This window comes from Nomascus leucogenys, chromosome 17 (genome assembly GCF_006542625.1).
Source record: "Nomascus leucogenys isolate Asia chromosome 17, Asia_NLE_v1, whole genome shotgun sequence".
NCBI lineage: Eukaryota > Metazoa > Chordata > Mammalia > Primates > Hylobatidae > Nomascus > Nomascus leucogenys.
Window position 1 is genome coordinate 61,469,586 of NC_044397.1, and position 25,390 is coordinate 61,494,975.

Genomic DNA, 25,390 nt, shown 5'->3' on the forward strand with positions numbered 1-25,390 from the left:
GAGAGACCTTGAGGCTTCTTCAGTTCAGCTTGTTAAAGTGCCATATTTGGGGGTTATCGGTTTCTGAACCAGATTTTATGTCAGTAAACATGTATTGCTTATGTTTAAAAGAATGCTTATTTTAGGCCAGGCATGGTGGCTCACGCCTGTAACCCCAGCACTTTGGGAGGCTGAGGCAGGCAGATCACCTGAGGTTGGGAGTTTGAGACCAGCCTGACCAACATGGGGAAACCCTGTTTCTACTAAAAATAGAAGAATTAGCCAGGTGTGGTAGTGGGCGCCTGTAGTCCCAACTACTGGGAGGCTGAGGCAGAATTGCTTGAACCCGGGAAGTGGAGGTTGCAGTGAGCCAAGATCTCGCCATTGCACTCTGGCCTGGGCGACAAGGCAAGACCCTGTCTCAAACAAACAAGCTCTTTTAGTCTGATCTCCATCATTTCATTACTCCCTTGAATCAGGCATTTAGGATTTAGGATTTCCCACTCCTCAAACTCTTCCTAACCCTGGTCCTCCTGGATTTGTCTTTATTTTGGGTGTCACAAGTTCCCGTGGCTTTACTTATCAGCTCCCATTTACAGAGCATTAATTATCTTCTGAACTCAAGGCAGCAGTTATGAATTTCTTTACTGAAGAGGACAAGGAGGCTCAGAAACATTGACTGGATTCTCCCAGGAGGAAAAGAGACCATGCATCACGCAATGTTTACTAACATTTAAAAATAGTTACAAATGGTTACAAATATTAAATCATTTAATCTTCACAGAGAGGAAGGGACTTATTTTTAGCCTTATTTTTCAAATAAGGAACTGTGGCCCTGGAAAGGTTCTATCTTGCAGGGGCTCCTGGATCTGGTAATTGGTGGAGCCCAAGATTCCAACACAGGTATTCTGGCTTCAGAGCTAAGGTTTTAATCACTGCTTTGCTGTCTTGTATTCTTAATAGTAGTAAACATTTTTAAATAGTGGTTGTTAATGATATTTTATTTTTAACTTTAATTTTATTTTTAAAAATGAAACAGGGCGGGGCGGGCAGGGGGTCGTCTCAATATGTTGCCCAGGCTGATCTCGAACTCCTGGGCTCAATCGATCCTCCTGCCTCGGCCTCCCAAAGTGGTGGGATTATAGACGTGAGCCACTGCGTTCGACCAGTGATATGTAATATAACACTAAAAATGTTATCAACAATGGTTTACATTGTCCAGAGCTTTTTATTAAACATTTTCACTTAGATCATTTTTGGAAACTCATTTTGCAGAGACAAGAACTGAAGCTGAAAAATCTACCTGCCTAAGGACTCGTAACTTGTAAGAGTAGTTGTGAAACCTCACTGGAGGAACTGCAGATTCATTATTTTTACTTAATAACACACTATAAAGAATAATAAAAGTGCTTCGCATTGCCTAGAGCTTCATAATGCCACTTTACACACATTTTACAACGGGTACCGTCCCAGAGAGGCCAGCAACTCGTCCAACACAGCACTGCAAGTAAGAAGTAGGAAAGTTATTGTTTTGCTTAATAATAACGCCTTACGCTTCAGGGCTAAAGAAAAGGCTTTTCTTACAGAAATTAAACTCCAATTACAGAAAGGTGTGTTCAGTAAGGCCCTGGGGCAGGTTCGTGGCCCGGGGGCAGGTTATCCTGCAGCTTTTGGCACCGCAGGCACCGCCCGGCGAGTTCTGGCCTCCGGGCACCTGGGCAGGTGGGCGTTGGGCGGGCTGCGGGCTGACCTGGGCCGCCCCGCCCCCACCCCGCCCTGGCCGTCCCGGGGCTGCTCCGAGAGGACCCAGGGCCCACCTCACCCCACCTCCATCCCTGGAGCGCGTCCCGGAGCGGGCGGGCGGCCGGCGGGCCAGGCCCCTCCCCGGCGCCGAGCCGCGGCCGCGCGGAGGAAGCGGAGGAGGCGGGAGCGGAGACCTCGCTGCGCTCATGGCGTCGCCCGGGTGAGTGCCGCCTCGCAGGCCCCGCGCCTCCGCGGCTGCCGGCAGGAACGGGAGCGGGACCCGGAGTGGCTCTGGCCTGCGGGCTCCGGTCTGGGACGCGGCCTGGACCCGGCCAGGGGCGCCCCCGCCCGCCGGGCCCACAAGGCCCACGGCCCGCTCGCGCCGACCTTGGGCGGACGCGGCCGCTGGCGCCGGCGGAGGACAGCGGCCCCCCGGTATTCGGGGGTCCGGGTACGCGGGCCTAGGGGATCCGGGGAGGGCGCGAGGCCCGGAGGTGCCTGGGGCGCGGCGGGAGCGAGGGCCCGGCGAGCGGCTGGGGAACCGGGGTGCGGGTCCTCGCCGCGGCCCGGGGCAACCCGCGGAGGCCTGGAAATGCTTCACTCCGGCGCCTGGTATCGATGTTCCTGGGTTTTAAACTTGCTCGCATTGGGAGTGGACGCTTGTTTGCCGCGTCGTTGAGACGTACCCAGAATGTCAGGATCCGGGCAGATGCAAACCCTTTGCTGACAGCCGGAGAGCCGCTCCGGGATCTCCTTGGTCGGGGCCGTTGCCTACTGGCCTGCCTTGGGGTGGCTGCGCTTATTCTGATATTACCTCTTTTCAACTTTTTTGATTTAAATGTTATTCCTTTTAGGAAATGATGGTGACACATATAGTTTGTAATTTTTGAGAAAAAATTCTCACTTGGCAAACTAAAACCTCAGTAATTCATTATTTTTTTGTTTTTATAATTTTACTAGTACTGAAATCTGGGAATGACAGTCCAACACTTTCATTTTACAGAGAAAGAAATTAGGCTCAAGGTCATCGCTTTAGTTGTTAAAATTCTTCTTTGACTGTTACCCATCATTCAGAGGGTCTTGGATCTAGTGGCTGTGATAGCCATTCAGAACAGTTCCCAAAGAGCTCTTTACAGGCTTTACAGGTGTGTGTTCGGTGGTGGGGGTGGGGAGGGGACGGTGCTAAGGGGCCGGGATCATGGATTTCGTGCCTCCTCCAGATGAGGTCTGAGCCATGCCCTGGGGTGATTTGGCTCAGTACAGTGGGCCTGAATGAAGCAAGCTGAATTTGAACCCCGCCTGCTATCTTTCTAGGCTTTGGGGCAGTAGTCACTTCCGGGACCAGGCCTTTTCATTGCCAGCTGACTACCCAGCACGTTGAGCTCGTAAATAGAGTAAGCAGGGAACCATCCCTGGGAAGGCCAGGCTGATTGACCTAGGGGTTCAAGGTCCTGCAGCATTCCTTTCCCACTTGTCAGAAAGGGTGGGGCAGAGCCTCCTGGAGGCAATGTTGAGGGTGGCTGAACCTGTGTGGGGCTGCCCTGAACGAAGCTTTAAAAAAAAAAATGGTGCATTTGGTGCCCAAGTACACTACTTTGTAGACACGGGTCAGAGGTGGACTTAATGCTTCACTGGTGTTTCTATGAGCCAGTAGGGCTTAAACTGTGTCCCTGTAGTTGGTGACATTTGATATTTGCGGTTCTGATTATTTGTGTGACCCCCATGAGTCTGCAGTTTGTAATCTATAATTTTCTGAGGGGTATCCATTGCAAAAAGATTTTCATTTCCAACTACCCTAGATACAGCTCCTCAAGTTTCTTTAACCTGGATTGCCTGTGTGAAGTCTATATTTTTCAGATTGTTACTGATGGATAATTTGAAAAACAATAAATAAAGATCAAGTGTAATTGGCTTTACATAGACCACCGATCTTAAAATCTTAAAAAGATTTTAAATAGTCACTTATTCTTATCAGAGAGACAGCTTTACAGAAACAACTAGCATCCCTCCTCCCTCCCATCTGAGTTTGGGGCGTACCCTGACAGATGTTTTCCTTTGCATTTACATACTAAGTTTGTTCCTTGCTCTGTTTTTACGTAAATGCGATCATACTGTTCTGCAGCTTGCTTTATTTGCCCAACAATATGCCTTGAAATTCTTTCCATGCCAGAACAAGGAACAGATCCACATACATTTGTTTTTTGTTTTTGATTTACCTACATTTTCTCTCTCTCTTTTTTTTTTTTTTTAAATAACGATAGGGCTCTCATTATGTTGCCTATGTTGATCTTGAACTCCTGGGATCAAGCCATCCTCCTGTCTCGGCCTCCCAAATTGCTGGAATTATAAGCACATTACACAGTGCCCAGTCTGCCTACATTTTGACAGACATATAATATTCCATGGCATGATTACATTATTCAGTTAAGGATGTTCCCGGTTTTCTCTAAGATAATGCTGCCCATCTGTGTCTCACTCTGGACATATAGAGTACATGCAAAGACTTGGACTGCTTGAGCAGAGAGCCTGCTTTTGTTTTTTGTTCTTCCTGCCTGTTGTAACTTGATGTGCCAAATGATCCTCTTAAATGATTGTACCACCTTCCCTGCCACCACCGGATTTTAAGGATTCTCTGTACCTCCCAACACATGATGACATCATACATGAAAAGTTTTGCCTGTCTGATGGAATAATTGAGTCAAGAAATAGGAGGCTAATGGCATCTTTGCTTACCCTGTCTTTAAAAATAGAAACTTCATCCCTGACCTCTGTATTCCCTTAGAAAGATTCAGTTCTTTTCTTTGATCCAGTGGATAACAGCAAGTGAGTAACAGTTGATCTCCATAAGTAAACTCTCACTCCTCAGCGCTTTGTTTCAGAAAATATGGTCCCTGTCTGGCCAGGAGAAATGGAGTAAGACCTGCTCTAGAAGGGAGGACCTCGGACACAGAATGGGTGGAAGGACCTGTGGGTTCTGAGTGGGGCTGTGGAGAATGCTTGACTGTATAGAGGTGGGACTCATGGTAGTGGATGAGGTGACTGAGTGATCGAAACCCAGGAATGTGTGGCTAATTGGGGTAGAGGAGAAGCCATCACTGGACGACAAACCCAAGGCCAGTTGTTCCTCTGTGGACCGAGTCCTTGCCTGAGGAAGGAGGGCACACGCACCTTGGCACCTGCCCCTCTTCTTCCCCCCTCCTCCTCCCTCTCCACCATCTTCTCCTCCCCCTTCCCTTCCCCTCCTCCTCCCTCCCCTCCTCCCTTCTCTCGTCCTTCTCCGTTCCTCCCCTCCACTCCTCTTCTTTCCTCTCGCCTACTCCTCTCGCCTCCCCTGTGACCTCCTTAGTTCCTTTCCCCAGCCCACTGTTCCTTTAAACATTCAGCTGGAGACCTCATCCGCCCTCCTGGCTGCTCCTCTCAGGAACGTCTCGGCTCCTGGGAATTCTCAAGGACTCATCTACCTTGGAAGCTGAAAGCACCCTCGTTAACATCCATTGGCTGTCAAAAGTACCTGACTTGACTTTTAACCTTTTGTCTTTGCTGTCCAGGAAGATTCTCTCCCACCACTGTCATTTTGTGGGAAGGGAAAGGCTCAGCTTTCCTATTGGAGGCCCGGCCTGGTCTGAATGGGCCAGGCCACAGCCCCAGAGCTCACAGGCCTTCTACACTGGGTGAAAGATGGGTCCTCTGACCACACTGAGGGAAGGGGAAAGGGGGCCCCGTAAACCACGCTGAGAAGGAAGCATTAAGAACTCAAACAAGATGTATCTTTGCTCTTGGGAGAAGTCCAGCAGGACCCTTATCTTGCTCAGTAGCTGCTGTGACTTCTGCAGAAGGGACTTAGCTTTGCCAGCAGGACTGAGACTTTGTATTGGCTCTCTGCTCACGGATGTGGGATTGCCCAAAAAGCCAGCAGCCACCCAGAGTGTTCCCTACGCTGGACATACGGGAGAACTAGCAGGGATAGAAAAGGCCAGAAGTGTCCCTGGTTCTTTAGGACAGCTCTCCAAACTTCACTCACCCGCCCATGGGTGGTAGAGTGCACCAGGACTTCATGGGATGCAACAGCCATGCCGTTGACCTCTCCATGGGGATGGACTGAAGAGCCCACCCCAGCTCAGGGGAGGGCCTCTCATCCAGAACCACAAGTGGCAGGGACTTTCCAGTCCTAGGGAATGTTCTTTTAAATTTAGATCCTGCCCACCCCCAACGAGTGTGCTGTCAGGCCCTATTCTAAATGCTGTTGCGTATATTAAGTTATTTAATCTTCATGGCAACCTATTCAATAAGTACTGTTATTTCTATTATAGAGAGGAGGGCTCCTAGGCCTGGCTAAGTAGTTTAAGATAAAATGCAAAATGACCCAATTCAGGATGATTATCATTGGTTTAAATTTGGTTGCTGAGGCACAAACAGTGTTGGATTCTGTAGTTTTTCTTGTGATTACAGAGCACATGCAGTATCTTCCAGAACCCTTTGATAAAGCTGAAGGAAGGATGGGCTCACATGGCCCACATGAGTAAGAAGCTGTGTTGACAGAGTGGACAATACCTTTAATTATGGCTTAACAAAAAATGCCTGAAAATGGCATAACTTAGAAGGAGCTCTTCCTTTAAAGGATTCAATGCCGGGTGCAGTGGCTTACGCCTGTAATCCCAGCACTTTGGAAGGCTGAGGCAGAAGATGGCTTGAGCCCAGGAGTTTGAGGCAGCAGTGAGCCATAATCACACCACTGCACTCAAGCCTGGGCAACACAGTGAGACCCTGTCTCCTGTCTTTAAAAAAAAGAGACAGAGACCTACCTGTATTCTAGGAGCATCTTTCTCACTGTAGGTCAGATGTGGTGGTTCTGTTTTAAATTCACTGAATTGTGACTTTTTTTCTTTTTCTTTTTTTTTTTTTTTGAGTCAGGGTCTCACTGTCGCCCAGACTGGAGTGCTGGAGTGCAGTGGTCGGCTCATTGCTACCTCCGCCTCCTGGGTTCAAGCGATTCTCCTGCCTCAGCCTCCTGAGTAGCTGGGATTGCAGGCGTGCACCACCATGCCTGGCTAATTTTTGTATTTTTAGTAGAGATGGGGTTTCACCATGTTGCCCAGGTTGGTCTCGAACCCCTGACCTCAAGTGATCCGCCTGCCTTGGCCTCCCCAAGGTGCTGGAAATACAGGCATGAGCCACCGTGCCCGGCCGACTTTTGTTTTTCTTTCTTTCTTTCTTTTTGAGACAGAGTTTTGCTCAGTCTCCCAGGTTGGAGTGCAATGGCAACAACATGGCTTGCTGCAGCCTCAATCTGCTGCGCTCGAGTATTCCTCCTGCCTCAGCCTCCTGAGTAGCTGGGACTACAGGCGCATGCCACCATACCTGGCTATTGTGGATTTTAAGAAATTTTTTTTGTAGAGACAGGGTCTTACTATGTTGCCCAGGTTGTTCTTGAACTCCTGGGCTCCAGCGATCCTCCCATCTCAGCCTCCCAAAGTGCTGAGATTATAGGCGTGAGCCACCACACTTAGCCCACTGTGACTTTTTTAAGTCTCTAATACTTTCTTTTAGGGCATTAAAAACTTAATCTTAGATCCAGTTAGTATTCATTTGGGTGAATGAAGTAGTAGGGACCTACCTTAATTTTTTTTCCAGGTTTTTGTGATTGAATAAGTTCCAGATACTCAAAGCGACCTAGATCAGTGATGAAATTTTTGACTGCATTTGGACCTATTTCTGGGATCTCCTTTTACTGATTTCTCTGTATATTCATGAACAACCTTAAATTATTTTAGACCAATTATTATGTTCTATTATCTGGGAAGTTTTGTCCTTCATTGTTCTTTTTCAGAATTTTCCTGATTGTTATTTCATAAATATTTTTTCACAGAATCAACTGGTTTTGAACCTCAATTTACTTATAGGTTAATTTTGAGAGAATTAACTTTTAAAATTATATTAAAGGCCAGGCATGGTAGTTCATGCTTATAATGCTGGCATTTTGGGGGGGCTGAGGCAGATGGATCACATGATCTCAGGATTTGAGACTGGCCTGGGCAACATAGTGAGATCTCATCTCTTAAAAAAAAAAAAAAAAGAATTAAGCCTTTCTAAGACAGAATACACCTTTAAAAAATTTTTTTATTATATATATAAATATATTTGTATTATAATAAGGCATATATTATAAATATATATTTATATAACTTTTTTATAAATATATATTTTTATATAAATATATAAATATGTGTGTGTGTGTGTGTGTGTGTGTATATATATATATATATATATATATATATATATATATATACTTTTTGAGACAGAGTCTTACTCTGTTGCCCAGGCTGGAGTGCAGTGGTATAGTCTCGGCTCACTGCAACCTCCGCCTCCCGGGTTCAAGCGATTCTCCTGCCTCAGCCTCCCAAGTAGCTGGGATTACAGGCATGCGCCACCACGCCTGGCTGATTTTCGTACTTTTAGTGGAAACAGCGTTTCACCACGTTGGCCAGGCTAGTCTCGAACTCCTGACTTCAGGTAATCTGCCTGCCTCGGCCTCCCAAGAGCTGGATTACAGGCATGAGCCACCACACCCAGCCTTTTTTTCCTTTCCTCTCTGAAAATCCAGGAATAGATTTCTTTTAAATTAAAATTAATTAATTAATTTATTTATTTATTTATTTATTTTGAGACAGGGTCTTCTTGCTCTGTCACCCAGGCTGCAGTGTACTGCAGCCTCAAACTCCTGGGCTCAAGTGATCCACCTCAGCCTCCTGAATAACTGGACTTAAGGCACATGCTGCCAGACCCAGTTAATTTTTAAATTTTCTGTAGAGTGGGGTTTCACTGCGTTGCTCAGGCTGGTCTTCAACTTCTGGCTTGGAACTCCTGACCTCAAGTGATACTCTCACCCTGACCTCCCAAAGTCCTGGGATTATTGGCATGAGCCACTGTGCCCAGCCCTTTTCAGTTCTTCAAGTCTTATTCATATTCAATATTTTAAAATTCTTCTCAAACAGGTGTTGCACATTTGTAACATACTATTTTTCTAGTTGCTACTACAAATCGGAGCTCTCTCCTTCCATGTTTCTAACCTATTTGTATAATAGGAAGGCAGTTATTGATTTTAACTTTGTATGTCCCCGGCTTACTGGGTTTTCTCATTGTTTATGATAATTTTCAGGTTGATCTCTTGGGTTTTCCAGGTCTACCTGCACCATCATTTCTTTGCATTATGGAGAAAATGCAAGTTGATTCTGTCTTTGTTGTGAGTACACTGTGGTGTCAGGTGGAGGTTGTAGAGCATGTATCTTTAGGGAAGTTGCCGACAGTGGTCTCTCCTATACACGGTGAAGGATTGCCTTTATTAGCTCTCCAAACCCCTTCCAGCTCACACGCCTGCTTAGCATATCCAAGGGTAGGGGTCTTGGGCCAGTCTGTCAGTGCCAATTTGCTCACGATCCCCTCAAGTCTTGCTTTACCCACAGACCTCCCTATCTGACACAGGAGCAACTGATTGAACCTGGAAAACTTGAACTTATTTTGGCTTGTGTCTGTAGACACTTTGTCCAGTCTGTTGCAGTCCTTCACAGATGCTTTTGAGAGTCCAGCCACATGCCATTGCTGCTGGTGCTATTGCCCCGGTCTGAGCCTTTGTTGTTGTTGTTTTCCTGAATATAAGGCTAGATAATTGAGCGTTTGTTATCTCTTGTCTGTTCTCAGCCTGGCAGCCAGTAACATAGACAGGCCTGCCACCCTGCACCCAGGGCCCTTTCATGGCTACTCCATCCTCTAGAATAAGAACAGCCAGAACCTTTTTTTAAAAAATCTTTTTTATTTTTATTTTTTTTTCTCTTCCTTTTCCTCCCCAAAGCCTTAGTCTTTTGTGGCCTATAAAGTTCAGTCTTCTCTAGCTTCTCCTGCTACCTTCTCCTACTCACTGATCACTCTCTTGCTCAAGCCACTCGGGCCTCCCTGTTGGTCCCTGGGTACGTTAGGGCCTTTGCCCCGGCTATGCCTGCAGCAGTCTTTCCCTGGTAGTCATATAGCTCCTGCCTTCACCTCCTTCCAAACCAGTACTAACACGGCCCTTTCTCCAGCCAACCTGCTCTTTCCTCCCCACCACCGTTCTCAGCACACCTGACCTAGGCCTGTGCCTTGTTTTCTCTGTAGCACTTAACATCTTCTAGCATGGCCTTTTAAAATTTTTTTAATAAGTCCACAATAAATATGTAGATAGAACAATAAATATGTGGATAAATCTACAATAAATAATAAATAATAATAAGTCCACAATAAATATGTAGATAAATCCAAGAGAACTTTGCTTAAGATGTATGTAAGTCTCTTTGGATCCTTGTAGCACATCTGAGGTATGTGTGTCAGGGATGATCAGCCTCATTTTATAGATTAGTATATGTGTGTTTGTAGTGTTTTTTGTTTGTTTAGTGTTTGTGCAGTGAGTGTTCCCCTCTCTCTCCAACCTAATGGTAATAATGTAAGGTCTTGGAGGATTAAGGCTGTGTTTTAAAGCCCTATTTTCCATTGTATGGGGAACCTTACACAGTACTAACCTTTTTGTCTTCTAGTTCTTTGACACTATAGTATGTAATAAATTGTAGTTAACAATATTCACCCTACAGAATTGCAGAGCACCAGAACTCATTCCTCCTATCTAGCTGTAATTTTGTATCTTTTTTTTTTTTTTTTTTTGAGACAGAGTCTCACTCTGTCGCCCAGGCTGGAGTTCCGTGGCTCAATCTTGGCTCACTGCAATCTCCGTCTCCCGAGTCAAGCAATTCTCCTACCTCAGCCTCCTAAGTAGCTGGGATTACAGGCGTGTGCCACCACGCCCAGCTAATTTTTGTATTTTTAGCAGAGACAGGGTTTCACCATGTTGGTCAGGCTGGTCTCAAACTCCTGACCACGTGACCCACCGCGCCTGGTGTAATTTTGTATCTTAACCAACCTCTCCCTATCCTCCCCTCTCCCATGCATTCCAGTCTCTAATAATCACAATTCTACTCTATATTTCCATTCACTCAATTTTTTTCTTAGCTCCCACATGTGAATGAGAACGTGCAATATCTGTCTTTTTGTTCCTGACTTGAGGTTCTCCAGGCTCATCCGTGTTGCCACACAGGATATGATTCCATTCCTTTTATGGCTAAATAGTATTCCTGTACGTGTATACCACATGTTCTTTATCAGTTTGTATGTTGATAGACAGTTACATTGATTCCCTATCTTGGCTATTGTGAATAGTGCTATATTAAACATGGGTGCAGATATTCCTTTGACACACAAATTTCCTTTCTTTTGGACAAATAGTAGTGGGATTGCTGAATCACATGCTAGTTTTATTTTTAGTTTTTGAGAAACCTCCATAAAGGTTTTCCATAAAGGTTGTACTAACTTACATTCCCACAGTGTATAAGAATTTCCTTTACTCCACATCCTTACCAGCATTGGTTTTTGTTTGTTTGTTTGTTTGTTTTTTGAGACAGAGTCTCGCCGTGTCATCCAGGCTGGAGCGCAGTGCCATGATCTCACCTCACTGCAACCTCTGCCTCCTGGGTTCAAGTGATTCTCATGCCTCAGCCTCCTGAGTAGCTGGGACTACAGGTGTGCGCCACCACGCCCAGCTAATTTTTATATTTTTATAGAGACAGGGTTTTGCCATGCCGGCAAGGCTGGTCTTGAACTCCTGGACTCAAACAATCCACCCACCTTGGCCTCCGGAAGTACTGAGATTACAGGTGTGAGCCACTGAGCCTGGCCTGGTTTTTTGGTAATAGCCACTCTAACTGGGATATCATATCTCTTTTTTTAAGATTTTGATTTGCATTTCCTTGATGATTAGGGATGTTGAGCATTTTTTCGTTTATTTCTTGGCCATATATATGTCTTTTGAGAGATGCCTGTTTGATCCTTTGCCTACTTTTCAGTCAAATTATTATTTTTTGCTATTGAGTTATTTGAGTTCCTTGTATACTCTAGATATCAGTCATTATTGGATGAATAACATACAAATATTTTCCCCCATTCTACAGGTTGTCTCTTCACTCTGTTGGCTGTTTCCTTTGCTGTGCAGAAGCCTTTTAGTTTGACATAGTTCCTTCGTCTATGTTTTTCTTTGTTTAAATTTGAGACAGAGTCTTTCTCTGTCACCCAGGCTGGAGTGCAGTGGTGTGATCACAGCTTGCTCAGCTTCAACCTCCCAGCCTCAAGCAATTTCCCCACCTCAGCCTCTCAAGTAGCTGGGACCACAGACGTGAGCCACCATGGTTGGCTGATTTTTCCAATTTTTTGTAGAGATGAAGTCTCCTTCTGTTGCCTAGGCTTGTTCTCAAACTCCTAGCTCAAGCGATCCTCCTGCCTCAGCCTTCCAAAGTGCCATAATTACATTCATGAGCCACCAAGCCCGGCCCCAGAGTTCTCATTATTGATTTCTAGTTTTATTCCCTTGTGATCTAAGAAGACACTTGATATGATTTTGATTTTTAAAAAATTTTTTGGCCAGGCACAGTGGCTCATGCCTGTAACCACAGCACTTTGGGAGACCAAGACAGGTAGATTGCTTGAGTCCAGGAGTTTGACACCAGCCTGGGCAACATAGCAAAACCCCATCTCTAAAAAAATAATAATAAAAAAATAATAATTAGCTGGGCATGGTGGCATGCACCTGTAGTTAGTTCCAGCTACTCGGGAGGCTGAGGTGGGAGGATTGCTTGAGCCCTGGTGGTGGAGGTTACAGTGAGCTCAGATGGTACTACTGCACATCAGCCTGGGCAACAGAACGAGAGTGTCTCAAAAAATTAAATTAAAATTTAAAAAATTTGTTGATTTGTGGCCACTACATGGATTTATCCTGGAGAGTGTTCTATGTGCTGGTGAGAAGAATACATATTTTGAAGCTTTTGGATGAAATGTTTTGTAAATGCCTGGGTCTATTTGGTCTATAGTGCAGTTAAGTCTGATGTTGCTTTGTTGATTTTCTGCCTAGATGATTTGCGGTGCTAAAAATGGGTATTGAATTCTCCAACTATTATTGTATTGGCATTTCTCTCTTTAGCTCTAATATTTGTTTTATATATCTGGGTGCTACAGTATTAGATGCATATATATTTACAATTGTTATATCCTCTTGCTGAATTGATCCCTTTATCATTATATAATGACCTTCTTTGTTTTTTCATGTAAAGTCTATTTTGTCTAAGTATAGCTACTCCTGCATACTTTTGGTTTCCATTTGCATGGAATATTTTTTTTTTCATCCCTTTACTTTCTTTTCTTTTTGTGTGAGATGGAGTCTCACTGTCACCCAGGCTGGAGTGCAGTGGTGCGATCTCAGCTTAGTGCAACCTCCGCCTCCTGTGTTCAAGCAATTCTCTTGCCTCAGCCTCCCAAGTAGCTGGGATTACAGGCATGCGCCACCACGCCCATCTAATTTTTGTATTTTTAGTAGAGATGGGGTTTCACCATGTTGGCCAGGCTGGTCTTGAACTCCTGACCTCAAGTGATCCTCCCACCTTGGCCTCCCAAAGTGCTGGGATTATAGGCATGAGCCACTACACCCAGCCTTTTTGTTCTTTTACTTTCGGTATGTATGTGTCTTTATAGGTGAAGTGAGTTTCTTGTAGACAACATAGAGTTGGGTCTCATTTTAATCCATTTAGTTGGAGCATAATGGTACAGTCACTGCCTACTGTAGCCTGGATGTCCCAGGCTCAAGCAATCCTCCTACCTCAGCCTCCTGAGTAGCTGGGACTACAGGTGCATGCACCATGCCCAGCTAATTTATTTTATTTTATTTTACTTTAAAAAAATACATATTTTTTTCGAGACAGAATCATGCTGTATCTCCTAGGCTCAAGTGCAACAGTGCAGTCATGGTTCACTGCAGCCTTGAACTTCCAGGGCTCAGGTGATCCTCTCACCTCAGCCTCCTGAGTAGCTAGGACTACAGGTACCTGCCTGCCACCACACCTGGCTTTTTTATTATTATTATTTTTGGAGAGATGACATCTTACTATGTTGTCCAGGCCACTCTCAAACTCCTGGAATGAAGGGATCCTCCCACATTGGCCTCCCAAAATGCTGGGATTATAGGTGTGAACCATCATACCTAGCTTTATTTTATTTTTTTGTAGAGATAGGGGTCTCGTTCACTTGCCCAGGCTGGAATGTCCGGTTTTACTTTCCTGTTTTTTCTTGGTGGCAGATACCATTTGTTTGCTTTCAGATATAACATTCCCTTAAACACTTCTTGTAGGCCGAGTCTAGTGGTGATGCATTCCCTCAGTTTTTATTTGTCTGGGAAACACTTTATTTCTCCTTTTCTTCTTCAGGGAGTTTTAATTTTTCCTAAACATGTCACTCTCTAGAGGTGGGACACCTCCATCCCATTTTTGGCTCAGATCTTCTCGTGTTTTGAATTGTGTCCCTCTAGAAGGAATGCTGAAGTCCTAACCCCCAGTGCCTGTGATTGTGATCTTTTTTGGAGATAGGGTGTGATTTCTAAAAAATTATATGTGATTAGTTAAAATGAGTTCACAGTGGATTAGGGTGGGTTCACATATAATAAGACTGATACTCGTACAAGAAGTGGAGAAGAGACCCAGAGGGGAGAAAGCCATGTGAAGACAGAGGTGGAAGCTGGTGTAGCTGTCAAGGCACACGTACACTGTGTTAGTTTCCTGTGGTTCCTGTCAAAGGTACCACAAACTGGTGAGTTAAAAAAAAAAAAATTGGGGCCGTTCGCAGTGGCTCATGCCTGTAATCCCAGTACTTTGGGAGACCGAGGTGGGCAGATCGTGAGGTCAGGAGGCTGAGGCAGGAGAATCGCTTGAACCTGGGAGGCAGAGGTTGCAGTGAGCCAAGATTGTGCCACGGCACTCCAGCCTAGGCAACAGAGTGAGACTCCGTCTCAAAAAAAAAAAAAAAATTGCCTGGGCGCAGTGGCTCACACCTGTATTCCCCACATTTTGGGAAGCCAAGGCAGGAGGATTTCATCAGCCCAGGAGTTTGAGACCAGCCTGGGCTACATAGCGAAACCCATTCTCTATAAAAAATACAAAAAATAGGCTGGGCATAGTGGCTCATACCTGTAATCCCAGCACTTTGGGAGGCCAAGCAGGCCTGATCATGAGATCAGGAGTTTGAGACCAGCCTGGCCAACATGGTGAAACCTCATCTCTACTAAAAATACAAAAATTAGCTGGGCATGGTGGCACACGCCTGTAATCCCAGCTACTCAGGAGGCTGAGGCAGGAGAATTGCTTGAACCCAGGATCGTAGGTTGCAGTGAGCCGAGATCATGCCACTGCACCGAAGCCTGGGAGACAGAGCAAGACTCTGTCTCGGGGAGAAAAAAATACAAAAAGTAGCCAGGCGTGGTAGTGCATGCTGTAATCCCAGCTACTCGGATGGCTGAGGCATAAGAATCCCAAGTATGAAATTGCGTTGCAAGAAAGCAGTGGGCAAGTCAGCAAGAAGGGAGCTGACTGTGAGGAGACAAAGGCTTGCTGTGGATTTTATGGGATGGTGCTTATGCTGTTTTCTGGAGAGAGCTATGTGCAGTACTGATAACGCCAAGGTTGCAGTGATAGAAAAATTTGCATACAACAAACCAGCCCGTCCACTGGCTAACTTAGTGAGAAGGAGCTGTGGACACCCTGGACCCTGAGGGTGGTGATCAGGTCACCCCTGCCCTGGAGAGATGTCTATGTGGGGTAGTGCCCAGAGGAGGGAAGGTGAGCAACTGCTGCAGGTGGCCCCTAGGCAGTGTCTGACACCGCACCCTAGGGGCTTGAGGACCTTAGCTATTTCTTGTGTTCTGACTGTTTTCTGAATACCAAGAGAATATTTACCTTTTAAAAATTGCTTCCATGGCCGGGCACGGTGGTTCACGCCTATAATCCCAGTACGTTGGGAGGCCGAGGCGGGTGGATCACAAGGTCAGGAGATCGAGACCATCTGGCTAATATGGTGAAACCTCATCTCTACTAAAAAATACAAAAAATTAGCCGGGCGTGGTGGCGGGCGCCTGTAGCCCCAGCTACTCAGGAGGCTGAGGCAGGAGAATGGCGTGAACCCAGGAGGCAGAGCTTGCAGTGAGTTGAGATTACGCCACTGCACTCCAGCCAGGGCAACAGAGCGAGACTCTGTCTCAAAAAAAAAAAAAAAAAATTGCTTCCAGTGACTGGGCGTGGTGGCTCACACCTGTAATCCCAGCACTTTGGGAGGCTGAGGTGGGTGGATCACTTGAGGTCAGGAGTTCAAGACCAGCCTGACCAATATGGTGAAACCCTGTCTCTACTAAAAATACAAAAATTAGCCAGGCGTGGTGGCACATGCCTGTAATCCCAGCTACTTGGGAGGCTGAGGCAGGAGAATTGCATGAACCCAGGAGATGGAGGTTGCAGTGAGCCAAGATCACGCCACTGCACTCCAACCTGGGTGACAAAGCAAGATTCCATCTCAAAAAAAAAAAAAAAATTGCTTCCAGTAATAAAAGTAGAATGTTTTTCAGCATTGTGAAGGATATGGGGAAAGGGTCATGATTATAAGTTAATAGGGAAGTAGGGTGTGTACAGTAAATATGCTAATTAAGGGCCAGGGTGGGCCCCAGAAGAAGATGAAACTAAATAGCCATTGGTCATCAGGGAGTAAATGGGGGCGTGTGAATGCGCTACTCTTCTGTTAACAGAATGGGCTAGAGCAATGGGAGTAGATTAAGGGGAGGAGAGGACAGATTAACAGGGTATAATTTTCAAACATATGACAGGAAAGCATTTTTATGATACTCTATTGTATTTTATATGTATCTTATTTTTGGAATAAAAAAATATATAGTGATATTAGTAATTTTCAAAAACTGCATTGCAGAGAGCTCCCTTGCCCCTGAGTAGGGCCGTTGGAAGTGCTGTTCTCTGCCGTCTTGGTCCGACTCCGACTGATGCACAGACAGGAAATTTAGCAAGGCTTAGAAGAGGGCTGGAGCCCGAGTTGACAGATTGGCTGGTGTTATAATTTTTAAAATTACTGGCCACAGGGCACAGTGGCTCATTATTTTTTGTGAGATGAGGTTTTGCCATGTTGCCCAGGCTAGTCTTGAACTCCTGGGCTCAAGTGATCCCCTTGCTTTGGCCTCCCAGGTGCTGGAATTACAGGCATGAGTCACGGCGCCCTGCTCTAAAATGATACTATTCTGATTGCAGCATCCCCCTCCACGTTTCATGTTTTGATGTGAGCAAGAGAGCCTTCTCTTTCTGCCCATGTATTTATTATCCATGTAGACTCAGTAATTGCTGGTTTTCGATGGTTTTAAATCAGTTACTGTGTTTATGTTTGTGCTCACATTGTCCTAGATTTGACCAGTGAGTTCCTCAGGCTGGCGCCTGTGCCCATTACGTTTTCGAGCATTTCCTTACTTTCTGAAATAAGATGCTCAGGCTCCTCCTGTTCTTTCCTTGCCCCAGCCATCATTCAGGATCTCCAAAGAGTCTGTTTCTTTTAGCGGGGAAGGTATTAAAGGGTGCTAGGCATGCCCATTGCCACAACAGTGTCTTTGCTTCCTGGACCTTTCCGTGGACAGTTAGGAAATAGATGCATGTGTACGCTCGTATACACACAGAGATATGTGTGCACACCTACATCTACACACTTACACACATATGCACATAAGCATGCATATAGAAATCACAGTTCACATGAGTGCTTCCAGTTCCATTGCGCCTCTGCAAGTTCTGCTGTAACTCTCCATTCTATGTTTGTATGTCCTTTCTTCAACAGTTAGTTAGCACCCTGGCTCCTGGCAGAATCAATACATTTATTTATTTGCTCACTCTATGATACATCTAAAATAGTTTATTCTTTTTTTTATATTTTTTTTTTTGAGACGGAGTTTTGTTCTTGTCACCCAGGCTGGAGTGCAGTGGTGCAATCTCGGCTCACTGCAACTCTGCCTCCTGTGTTCAAGTGATTCTCCTGCCTTAGCCTCCCAAGTAGCTGGGATTACAGGTGCCTGCCACCACACCTGGCTAATTTTTATATTTTTAGTAGAGACAGGGTTTCATCATGTTGGCCAGGCCAGTCTCGAACTCCTGACCTCAAGTAATCCGCCCACCTCAGCCTTCCAAAGTGCTGGAATTGCAGGCGTGAGCCACCACACCAGGCCTAAAATAGTTTATTCTTAATTAGACTACACTTATCATAGCTACTTAAAATAATTCAGGATCACCCTTTCAGGACCGCAGTGTTAACTTCAGATGAACATCCTTCTAGAGTTCTGTATATATACCTATAGATAAACATACACAATTTTATTAAATTGTAATCATACTGTGTATACTTTTCTGTAGCCTGACTTTCCCCCGCCTAATTAATATAACAGCTTTCCCTAATATCTCATCCAGCATCTTTTTGTCCACAAAAGAAATCCATAGCGTATTTTTTAATGGCTGCAGAATTCGACCATAATTCCGTTATTGCACTTTGATTTTAAAAGGCATCAGTTTTTCGCTATTATATATAAAGCTGGCATCAACATCTTTGTAACTAAATCTTAATTATTTCCTTAGGATAGAAGTGGAATTACTGGGCAAAGGGTATGTATATTTTTCTGTCTTTCTGAATGACTGTATTTGTGCTCTGGCCAGCAGTTTTGGAGAGTGCTGGTTTTCTAGACCAGTGTTTCTCAACTGTGGGTGCATATCAGAATCATTGAGGGTACTTTTAAAAGCAGTGATACCCAGGACCAGCTCCCAGAGATTCTGGTTTCATGGATCTGGGGTGTGACCCAGGGTTTATAGTTTTTAAAAGCTCTCCAAGAGATTTTATATGCGGCCAGTTTGATAGGTGAAAGTGGTATTCCATTATTTTAATTATAATTTTCTTCTGAAATTGTTTCAGGCATTCAGATTTGGGAGAAGTAGCCCCAGAAATAAAAGCATCAGAGAGACGAACAGCTGTGGCCATTGCAGGTAAAGTTGGATGAATTGGATGTGGGCCCACTCTGGAGCTGAAGTACTTCTCCTGTCCTCTTGGGATTCTGGGTTCCAGTGCCTCCCTGGACTTGGGATTGTGCATCTCAAAAATAAATAAGCTTAAGGCTTTTATTTTTCCTTTTCCAAGAAGATTCCATCTAAGGGTCTTTTAAGCATTCCTCATATATTCAAAATAGTGTTTTTTGTTTGTTTTTTTATGGGCAACACTTTATTCTAGAAAATGGAGTAAGTGTTCCCAGGATTCAGTTAAACAGGTGATTGTGACACAATTTAACAGAAACACATTACCCCAATTTTAGCATAACTGCCATTGTGGGTCATAGTTAAGGTGACTATATAGTTTATCTTCTAAAGTGGGCACTTCTGAGAATGAAAGGGATGTAATGTTGGGAAAACAGGTATAAATTGGGATTGTCCCAGAGCACACTGGGGCTTGTAGTCTTCCTGGTTATGGTCCATACGGGCTGGTTTTTCTTTCTCTGAGGATTTGGGGGTGGGGCTGTAATGCCACCCTTTGTAAATTCACCTTTAAGGTATGGTGGCCACACTCCAGATATCTTTAGTTCTCTTACTAACTCATTTTATTTTGTTTTATATTTTCTTTTCTTTTATTATTTTATTTGATATTTTATTTTTTGAGACCAAGTTTCGCTTTTGTTGCCCAGGCTGGAATGCAGTGGCACGATCTCGGCTCACTGCAGCTTCCACCTCCTGGGTTCAAGTGATTCTCCTGCCTCAGCCTCCCAAGTAGCTGGGATTACAGGCATGCGCCACCATGCATGGCTAATTTTTTGTATTTTTAGTAGAGATGAGTTACACCATGTTGGCCAGGCTGGTCTTGAACTCCTGACCTCAGGTGATCCACCCGCCTCAGCCTCCCAAAGTGCTGGGATTACAGGCGTGAGCCACTGTGCCCAGCCAGTAACTCATTTTAGATATATTTTTCATAAATTAGGTTCTTCTTAAAATGAATGTGCTAAAAAAAAAAAACTATGTTTTAACTGCCAAAAAAAAAATGTGTTCTATTGGATATTAATAGAGTTATGCAAAAACAAAAATCCACAAAAATATGCAAATAAGTTTTGGTTAATAAAGTTTTATTTTAGGCTGGATACAGTGGCTCACACCTGTAATCCCAGTACTTTGGGAGGCCAAGGCAAGAGGATCGCTTGAACCCAGGAGTTTGAGACCAACCTGCGCAACATAGTGAGACACCGTCTCTATGGAAAAAATCACTATTTTATTCATTCAAACAAATATTTTTTGAGTACTTACCATGTACTAACATTGTTGTAAGCATTGGGATATTGTAAACAATAGTAAATGAAAAGGCTCAAAGCCCTTCATGGAACTTAAATTCTGGAAGGTAGGCACCATGGGGATTATTGGCCAGTTGGTCAAAGCTTATAGCAGAATTGGGATCAAGCAGTAATTGCCCAAAGCCCTTTAGTTTCTCCACATCTAGAATTATGCTATTCAACACAGTAGCCACTAGGCACACTGTTTAAAATTAAACAGAATTAAAACTTCAGCTCCTAAGTACTCTAGCTGTATTTGCTCAGCAGCCTGCATGGTGAGTGGCTGCAGCTTGGACATTGCAGATGGAGAACTTCATCTTGGGAGGTTCCCTTGGAGAGCGTTGTTCTAGACAAATGGGAAAGAAAGCATGGGGATGGGGCGAGGAGAGGGAATGGCCTTATTGGATGCCTATTGTGAGCTAGGTTGTCTTAATTACTTTTAACAATGACGTCTAAGATATTTATCAATCCCTGTTACATTTGAGGAAGCCAAGGCACAGAGACACTCTGGTTCTTCCCCAAACTTTGATCTCTGTGTCTCTCTCTACTGAATAAACCTCCAGTGGTTATTCTTTATAGTCCTTCTTCATGAGTTATGTGAGTTCCTCTTGAGCATATGCTTCATTTTAAAGACTTAAAGCAAGGTTTTAAGCCTATAGGATTAAAAACAAGTTGTATTAAAGTATACTATACAGGCCAGGTGCAGTGGCTCATGCCTGTTATCCCAGCACTTTGGGAGGCTGAGACAGGCAGATCACTTGAGGCCAGGAGTTTGAGACCAGCCTGACCAACGTGATGAAACCCCGTCTCTACTAAAAATACAAAAATTAGCTGGGTGAGATGGTGGGCGCCTGTAGTCTTAGCTACTCGGGAGGCTGAGGCAGGAGAATCGCTTGAACCTGGGAGGTGGAGGTTGCTGTGAGCCGGGATCGTACCACTGTACTCCAGCCTGGGCGACAGAGCAAGACTGTCTTTAAAAAAAAAAAAAAAAAAAAAAAAATTGTATACTATACATTCAGAAAAGTACTCCAATTAATAGCTTGAGAAATATTCACAAACATGAACTTACCTATGCAAGCCAGAAACCAGATCAAGAAGCTGAAGAAAACCCATGCCCCCAAAGGTCCCTTCCAGTTACTTCACCTCTCGTCTGTCATTATCTGGACTTCTAAAAGGATAGATTAGCTTTGCCTGGTTTATACTTTATGTAGTCACATGATATAATTTATTTATCTTAATTCTGAAGATTCTACTTCATAGCTCATTCTATTTTTGTCTCACTCTATCACTCAAGCCGGAGTACAGTGGTGGCCATCGTAGCTCACTGCAGCCTTGACCTCCTGGCCTCAAGGGATTCTCCTGCCTCAGCCTCCCAAGTAGCTAGGACTACAGGTGTGAGCCACTGCACCCAATTAATTTTTTAAAAAAACTTTTTGTAGAGACGGGGGTCTTGCTATTGTGCCCAGGCTGGTCTCTAACTCCTGAACTCAAGCGATCCTCCTGCATTGTCCTCCCAAATTGCTGTGATTACAGATATGAGCCACCCCACCTGGCCTGAAAATGGTTTTAATGGCCTTACTTGGAGTTCTCCAACAATGGGCTCATAACAGTTCTTCCTGGGCTCACCATGGTGGTAGGGCCTGGCCTGTCCTCTGTCCCTGTGTTCCGTGTGAGCCCAGTACTCCCAGAGTCAGAGCTTATCTCATCCTTAGGTCACTTCCTGCCCAATGTGAAAGTATAGTGGAGACGTTGGCTCATGGAGCCGAGCCCTCAGTGGCCCCCCATGTTTGCTGTTTTGTGTCTTTGCCTGGAGCCCTGCTGCTTCCTCTTCCACCTGCCCCACAATCTGCTGATGGCTACAGAACATCAGGCTCTCTCCCAACCCTAGTCAGTGGTTTCCTTAGTTTGGTAACCCTCAGTCTTTGGCTACTTTGTGCATCCTTGACCTCATCCACCTATTAAATCCACATCAGAGCTATTTCCCACCCTGAACCAAGCAAGGCCCTATTTTCTCTGGGTCTGGAGGTTACTCCTGACTCCGGCTTAAAACTACTCTCAGAACCACCCTAACCCTATCTCTGGCATCTTTAGACTTTCCCATTCTCTTCTCTAACCATTTTCTCTCCTCATAGGGCATTTTGAGTTCCTTGGAAAATTTGTTCTGATGGCTTTTCCTCACTTGAATAATGTAATCTTTGGACTGCTTGGCATTGTGGTTGATGTGTGTGGATCTTGTGCCTTCTCTGATCTTCTCATGCTTCCTGGGCCCCATTTTATTTTTCTCTTTTTCTCTTTCCTGCTTTTCACATGTCCATCTCCCAGAGATATCATCAAAGAAGACGGTTTGAAATGTTAGGTTTATCTACCTGATTACATGGAAATCATGAGAAAACATAAATCTGAAAATATCCGACTCTTGATTCATAAGCTCTTAAAAATATAAATTTTGGGGCCGGGCATGGTGGCTCACGCCTGTAATCCCAGCACTTTGTGAGGCCAAGGCAGGTGGATCACAAGGTCAGGAGATCGAGACCATCCTGGCTAACACAGGGAAACCCCGTCTCTATGAAAAATAAAAAAAAATTAGCTGGGTGTGGTGGCGGGCGCCTGTAGTCCCAGATACTCGGGAGGCTGAGGCAGGAGAATGGCGTGAACCCGGGAGGCACAGCTTGCACTGAGCTGAGACTGCGCCACTGCACTCCAGCCTGGGCAACACAGCGAGACTCCCTCTCAAAAAAAAAAAAAAAAAAATATATATATATATATATATATATATATATAAAATTTTGGAACCTAGGTGTTACTTTTTCTTGGGTCAAAGTCAAAATAGTCAAAACAGGCACTGAGAAGTCTTGCTCCCTCCTTCCTAAGCCTCCTGTTTGCTCCTTTATATTGTGTGCTTGCAAGCAAATCTAGAGTTTTAGGTCTTTGTTCATACAAAAATATCTGACTAGCACTACATTAAACACATTTTGTAATTAAGATGTTAATGTTGATGGACATTTCATGATGTTTGGAGACTTTGGACAAATAACAGTTCACCTGTAAGTCACAACTCTTCCCCACTGTCTCTCCCCCCGCACCTCACCTCTGTGTATTTGTGCTCTGATGTACATTTTAATTTTAAGTGATTACAAAAATTCCTTATGCTGGAATAAAAATAACATTGATAGGAGGTGCTGAATTTTTAAATAGTCAAGGAATTTCTGTCAACTTACATTTTAAATAGTTTCTAAAATCAAAGGTTAATCTATGTAAGTTTTATGGTTATTCATGTCTTATTTTCCCAAAGTTTAGAAAATTCTATAAAGATATATCCTAGAGCAAATCTGTGTCTTGTGTGTAGCTATTACTACTTTGTGATGTATTTTTTGCTGGCAAAACTTTACATTTACATAGGAAAAACTGAAATCAATAATAGCACTAAAACATCAGCCACCATATTGTCACTTGACATTTTTTGTTGTTGTTTGGTGTTTTTTTCTTTTTGAGACAGGGTCTTGCTCTGATGCCCGGGCTGGAATGCAGTGGTGCAATCACAGCTCACTGCAGCCTTGATCTCCCAGGCTCAAGTAATCCTCCTGCCTCAGCTGGGACCACAGGCTCGTGGCATCATGCCCACCTAATTTTTGTTTGTTTTTGAGATAGCCTCACTCTGTCACCCAGGCTGTAGTGCAGTGGCATGATCTCGGCTCACTGCAACCCCTGCCTCCTGGGTTCAAGCAATTCTTTTGTCTCAGCCTCCCAAGTAATTCCAAGCTGGAATTACAGGCATGCGCCACCACGCCCGGCTAATTTTTGTATTTTTAGTAGAGATGGTTTTTCGCATGTTGGGCAGGCTGGCTGGTCTCAAACTCCTGACCTCAAGTGATTTTCCTGCCTTGGGCTCCCAAAGTGCTGGGATTACAGGCATGGGCCACCATGCCTGGCCTAATTTTTTTAAAAAAGTCTTTGTAGACACAAGGTCTTGCTTTGTTGCCCAGGCTGGTCTCAAAACTCCTGGACTCAAGCACTCCTCCTGTTCAGCCTCCCAAAGTGCTGGGGTTACAGGCATGAGCACTTGAAATTTTTGACAGAAAGGTTCTAACTTGCTGATGAAACTAAATGTATTTGGTTTCTTTTTTCTTCTAGATTTGGAATGGAGAGAAATGGAAGGAGATGATTGCGAGTTCCGTTATGGAGGTAGAAACTACAGGATTTGGCAACAGATTGGATTGGGGAGAGGGGGAGTGGGTAAAGTGACAGATAACCAGGATTTTATATTTAGTACAGTTGGGAGAAGTTGCCATCTTGGTGAGAAAGAAGGGTTCTAGGTTTAGCTTCAATTAATTTGTGTCAGCCAAGGGTGCATTATTTGATTGACACTTCATTTTCCATTGCTTTTTCCATAGATGGTACAAATGAAGCTCAGGACAATGATTTTCCAACAGGTAAGCATTTTCTCTGCCTTTTCTCTCTGTTCTATGAAAGGGGGTTATCATCTAGGCCAGAGGTTCCCACACCTGACTGTATCAAATCACCTGGGGAGGCAGAGCACTCAGGTTTAGGATGCCCTACTTCATTAACCCTTTATACATTGTTAACGATGTTGCCTAAAAAAAAAAAAAAACAACAACAACAAACCCTGGGAAGCTTGCTAACCACATAGAGTAACCAGGCCCCCCACCCACCCAACATACTCACTGCCTGTAATAAGTTAGCATGTTTGGAGGTGAAACCCAGAGATGTTTCATTTTTTAACAAGTTCCTGAAGTGATTCATTCTAATGTACAGCCCGGTTTGGAAATGATTTATCTGGTCCAACGCCTTCATTTGCAGATCAGGATCCTGGGCCCAGAGCTTCCAAACAACCTGCCAAGGGCCGCACACTGGGCAGGAGTGTTTTCTTTGTCTTTTCCCCATTGCCTTTTACTACCATGCTACTTAAAAAATAAAAAGTTATTCCGTGTCTGGACAAGAAAAACAGTGTTCCTAGTTTCATTCAGGCAAAGCTAGGAAACCTGAGTAACACCTATTTTGCCACAGTGTGACTCTTCCCATGTAGTTCTTTTGTTTTTGTAACAAGTTCACAGGTCCCCTAATGTTCTGTGGGGCAGTCCTGTGGCCACAATGCCTGTGGAACTCTCTGAGCAGAGTGTCCAGCACTGTGAGTCCTGCTGGTCGTATGGGAAGTGGTCTTGAATCCATCACTTGACCTTCTTGGGAAACAGGCAGAGGGCTGGGTCACCCAGTGTTTCCTTTCATGGTTTATCTAAGCATCAAAGCAGCATCATACACGTTGCTTCCTCTCTCGAGAAAGGAACTGGAATAAAAGGCTGCAGGGCAGTGGAATTTGTATTTGTTTCATGCATTAACATTTAAAGTGACTCAGCGCGGTGCCTCACTCCC

General features: G+C 44.5%; 1 protein-coding gene across 4 annotated transcripts in view; it reads left to right on the forward strand.

Annotated features, from left to right (window-relative positions):
* Positions 1-25,390, forward strand: part of URGCP (upregulator of cell proliferation) — a 47,189-nt gene that overhangs the window by 16,993 nt on the left and 4,806 nt on the right. The window contains exons 1-5 of one of the 4 annotated variants that reach the window (XM_003268836.4): positions 1,214-1,942; positions 18,279-18,305; positions 18,610-18,680; positions 24,134-24,184; positions 24,394-24,432. In XM_003268836.4, coding sequence (XP_003268884.1) covers positions 1,929-1,942; positions 18,279-18,305; positions 18,610-18,680; positions 24,134-24,184; positions 24,394-24,432 — 202 coding nt within the window. In that variant the 5' untranslated portion in view covers positions 1,214-1,928. Of the gene's footprint in view, positions 1-1,213; positions 1,943-18,278; positions 18,306-18,609; positions 18,681-24,133; positions 24,185-24,393; positions 24,433-25,390 lie in introns of those variants that run through there. The other 3 variants (XM_012496763.2, XM_003268837.4, XM_003268839.4) reach the window with 3 other exon arrangements.